General features: G+C 31.8%; 1 protein-coding gene across 2 annotated transcripts; it reads right to left on the bottom strand.

Annotated features, from left to right (window-relative positions):
• Nucleotides 1-500: 500 nt before the first annotated feature.
• LOC145018782 (aspartic proteinase 36-like) lies at nt 501-3,639 on the bottom strand. Of its 2 annotated transcripts, XM_078976628.1 has the most exons (11): nt 3,351-3,639; nt 2,979-3,214; nt 2,750-2,879; nt 2,411-2,658; nt 2,086-2,310; nt 1,453-1,615; nt 1,285-1,358; nt 1,123-1,213; nt 974-1,049; nt 815-886; nt 501-724 (listed from the first exon to the last, which is right to left on the bottom strand). In XM_078976628.1, exons 2-11 carry the CDS (start codon nt 3,188-3,190, stop codon nt 576-578), a joined length of 1,440 nt encoding a protein of 479 aa, XP_078832754.1. In that variant the 5' UTR covers nt 3,191-3,214; nt 3,351-3,639; the 3' UTR covers nt 501-575. The 2 variants fall into 2 exon arrangements, with proteins under 2 accessions (XP_078832754.1, XP_078832753.1); XM_078976627.1 differs by lacking the exon at nt 3,351-3,639 and having other exon boundaries at nt 2,979-3,331.
• Between the last annotated feature and the right edge of the window lie 468 nt (nt 3,640-4,107).

The raw sequence follows: 4,107 nt of genomic DNA, 5'->3' as shown, positions 1-4,107 counted from the left end.
AAGTTAGTTGTTAGCTGAAAAGTTAGCTGATATCTAAAAAACTAAATGTTAAATAAAAAATTAGCTGATAACTGAAAAACTAACCGATAAAAAATAACGTTTGATAAAACTAACTAAAAAATATAAAATTACATAAAAAAACACATAAAAAAATTTGATTTTATAATTAATTAAAAGATATATTTAGAAAATTTTAAAAAAACTTCTAAAAAGCTACTTTAAATAGCTTTTAAAAAAATAGCTTATAAACTATTTTCAAACATGTCAACTTAAAAAAAAAAAAAAAAAAAAAAAAAAAAAAAAAAAAAATCTAACTTTTCAACTAGCTTTGGCGCGTCAAACATAACCCCTATCAGTAGTTCCACCTTTTAATTCTTATGTTTGAAACTTAAAATCTTTTATACTGTTTTTACATGGTAATTTCATTAATACCACCAATATTCCTTACCAACTTTTCCTCAAAATTCAAAATATCATCATGAGCAATTGGGGAATGCATGTATATTAAAACATACTTTATACTTTATTTATTAAACACAACCATTGACCATGGTTACAACTATGGTCAATGGTTTCTAATACACAACTATTTTAGTAGCTATTATAAACACCAACCACACAATAAACCACTCATCTTTACAACCCGACGATGGTGTAATATCATGGGACCCAACCTGGAACACCCTCCCCGTCTCTTCATCTTTCACCTTGATGCTCGATGAGCCTGAAACACCCAAAAAAAAAGGCAAATTACGATAATACCCCTGAACAAGCTTAAATCTGAAATTAAAAAAAGAGAGCGAAGTATACATACAATCATATTCAATCCATCCGATAGTTTGATCTTCCATGTTATAAGTAACCAACCTGTCTGTTAACACAAGATCTGCCCAAAAAAAATAATAATATTAAAAATGATTAATTAAAAAGTTTAAAAGATTTGTCATAATTTTATAAAATTTTATAGACTAACCTCCCAACAAGGTCAAATCCTTTCCCTCCTTTGGCTGTAATCCGTTGCTCAAAAAACCAATGCACCAATCTTTAGACTGAAAATAAATAAAATAAATTTAGTTAAAAAAACAATGATAGTTACTAGAATTGAACACTAGATTTTTATACCTGAATTTGGAAAAGATATTGATGGGGATAAACTTTCAACGGAAGTGAATTTGCAAAGTGAAACGTGATCATTGGAAACACATCATCAACACTATCATAAATTAAAAAAAAAAATGTTACATATTTCATAACTCGAATAATCTTTTATAAAAGAAACCTTACTTTCCGGGGTTGCTGTAACATTTGAACTGATGATCAAGTGTATGAGGTACTCTATTTGTTTGTGTGGCCATAATCTAAGATTAAAAAAAGAAACAATAAGTAATGATTGATTTTATTATAAAAAAAAAAAGTAAAAATGGAAGGAATAAAGTTGAATATTTGAGAAACCTTTTGCATTAGTTGGGTGTAAATGACATGAGGAAAATAAGCCAAGGTTGTTCCACTATCAATTATTGTTCCTCGTTTGGAAGGTGTGTTGAATATATTTGTTGGAAGTTGGATGAAATCATCACCCACCTCAATTGCCTTCAATTCAATATTATAATGTATCCTAAAATGTAAAAATAATATATGTGAGTAATAATAAATGAGATAGGTTTGAAAGTGATGTAAGGAATCTTTTTGGAAAGTTTGAAATCTGTCAAAGGATAAATTCTTACATGTTTGGTTGGCAATAAATGGAGTGGAATTCAATATTAAACTGAATAGCTTTTAGATTTTTTCACGGTTTTTATTTTTATTTATTTAAATATATATATAATGAGGTTATTTTGGTGTTTGACATAAAAAGGAATCGAATTCCTTACACCGTCCCTAGGAACGGTGAAATCAATCAAACATGAGAATTTGAAGGAATCTGACGGAATTGAATTCCATCCATGGAATGGAATCTTGAATTCCAGATCCGTCAGATTCCGCCGTAATTGCATATAAATTTGTGACTGTCTATAAAAAAGAGACGAAGCTACGTTAGCAAATAAAAAGGTAACAAAAAACTATAACGAAAAAATTATTTCTTACTCATTTGGTAAAATCGGTGTTGTTTTCACTTTCGGATACACCACTTCTCCAATAGCAAAAATCCCACCTCCTTTAGAGCTAGCCAAGCAATGCGAAAAAGTCTTTTTTACCTTTTTAGCCAAAGCAAGCTGCGAAATTATCGAAGAATTCGCTTGCCCAAACCCTAGAATCCCATCTAGTGCTTGTTGGGATAAGCCTAATCCCCCAAAATGCCGGGCCCCACACCTATTTTCAATAAAATAAATTGTTAATTTTTTTCATTTATATAAAGTTAAAACACGTTGTGAGACTGATGTCAGTGAGATAAAAATTGCAGATAACTCACCCAAAAGTAATGCTTCCATTCATGGATGCGGTTTGAAGGTTCCCCGAAACCCTATCGAGCTTCACATTATCTCTAACGAAATACCCTTTTGTTGAGCTCCCATCACCATATCTAACAAGATATGAACATTGCATTCCAATAATACAAGCTTTGTTAGAGGCATCGAGGGTGGTTGTGCAAAAATCTTGATCGCAAGTAATCATTTGGGAGCTTGTGGAGGACATTGGATCATAAAATGCAAGTTCAATCTGTATACAAAACACAAAAATAAATTATTTAATGAATGAAATCGATAACATTTCAACGGTTTTTGCCAAGATTTTGAAGAAAGTAACATACTCCAAGGTCACTTTTTTGGGGACAATTTTGACACCCGATACAGTTTATCCATAAGAGGTCACTTCCAGTATCGACTTGCACATGATATTTCCTTGGTGGAGTTCCGATTTGAATTTCCGTGAAATATAGCCTATAAAAATCGTACAAACATTTAAAAGTTAAGAAAAAAAAACAGTCTTTAAAATAATGCTTAATTCCATATAAATGTAGAGATAGATAGAGGAATTACGCGGCGGCGGAGGGGCTGCCGTTGCCACCCAGAGGGAGGTCAGTGGCGGAGAGGATTCTCCGGTGACGGTAGGTATCATGAGCTTTGTAAGCAGTTATAGACCTTCTGTTGCCGGTAAACTTGTGCTGGACCTGAAAAACGACATTCGCTGATACCCAAACCCCCAAATGTATGACAAGAACAAGAACCCTAATTACGAAATTCCGATCCATTGGAAAATTCAAGCAGACTGATTTCTGTAAGTTTCAAAAGGGTTTCTTGCAATTGAAAAACTATACGGACCGATTACAATGGTATGTATTTATAGCCTGTAATTATAGAAAGCAATAGTAGTTGGATTGAAGCAAAGAATTAAAGAACGAAGAAACACACCTCGGTGATGAAGTAAAAAGCCAAAAATAGAGCAATGGATGAAACAGATGAAGACTTTTTCACTAGGAGTTACGATGGATTACATAAGAAAAACTTTATTCACGTTTGTTGCGATATATGGTGGTGCTAAGTGGCGTGGAGTCGTTCTTCGCCTCCTCCACCTCTTCCTTTTTCTCCATTTTTGCTATATTTAGTCGCTCGAGGTATCAAGTTATCTTGGACACTCCTACCTCGTGAATTTTATTTAAGGAGGATGTTTGGATCCTAACTTATTTAGGAGAGAGAGAATGTGTAATATACTATTTTGAGTTCTTTATAATCATGATGAAAACAATCACATTTGAAAGGTGATTTTATATACAATAAAAATCAAATGGTTTTCTATCAATTTTGTAAAATCATGTCTTGATTTGCTATAAAGCTTTTTATAAACATTTTTAGTACGCTTTTATCTCCATTTTTATTGTATAAATTGATAAAGAACAAAGTGAAAAAATGAGTACATAAAAGAAATCCACTTCATTAATATAAATGGGTAAGAAATCTACATTAATGCATAACATGAAGTTGTTCATAGAAAACTAATTTTTAAAATAAATGTATTCCCTTTCCTATTTTGATTCGAATTATTCAATAATCATATATAAAAATCACTTAGATGCAAATGAGTTTTTCTCTTCGTGGATTTTCTTATTGTTAACTAGGGTTATTGGAATTCAAGATGGGGTGTGGGGGTTTTCATCGAGAGCGATCAATA

The sequence above is a fragment of the Lactuca saligna genome, chromosome 9 (genome assembly GCF_052625555.1).
Source record: "Lactuca saligna cultivar CGN05327 chromosome 9, ASM5262555v1, whole genome shotgun sequence".
In the NCBI taxonomy this organism is placed as follows: domain Eukaryota; kingdom Viridiplantae; phylum Streptophyta; class Magnoliopsida; order Asterales; family Asteraceae; genus Lactuca; species Lactuca saligna.
Note: the sequence above shows the minus strand (reverse complement) of the source record. Positions and strands in the feature narration are given on the sequence as shown.

Coding starts and splice junctions, on each gene's coding strand:
- LOC145018782 (XM_078976628.1), bottom strand. CDS start 3,190: ATGGATCGGAATTTCGTAATTAGGGTTCTTGTTCTTGTCATACATTTG. Junction 2,659..2,749: donor CCCAAAAAAGTGACCTTGGA/GTATGTTACTTT, acceptor TTTTGTATACAG/ATTGAACTTGCATTTTATGA. Junction 1,616..2,085: donor ACACCGATTTTACCAAATGA/GTAAGAAATAAT, acceptor TTTACATTTTAG/GATACATTATAATATTGAAT.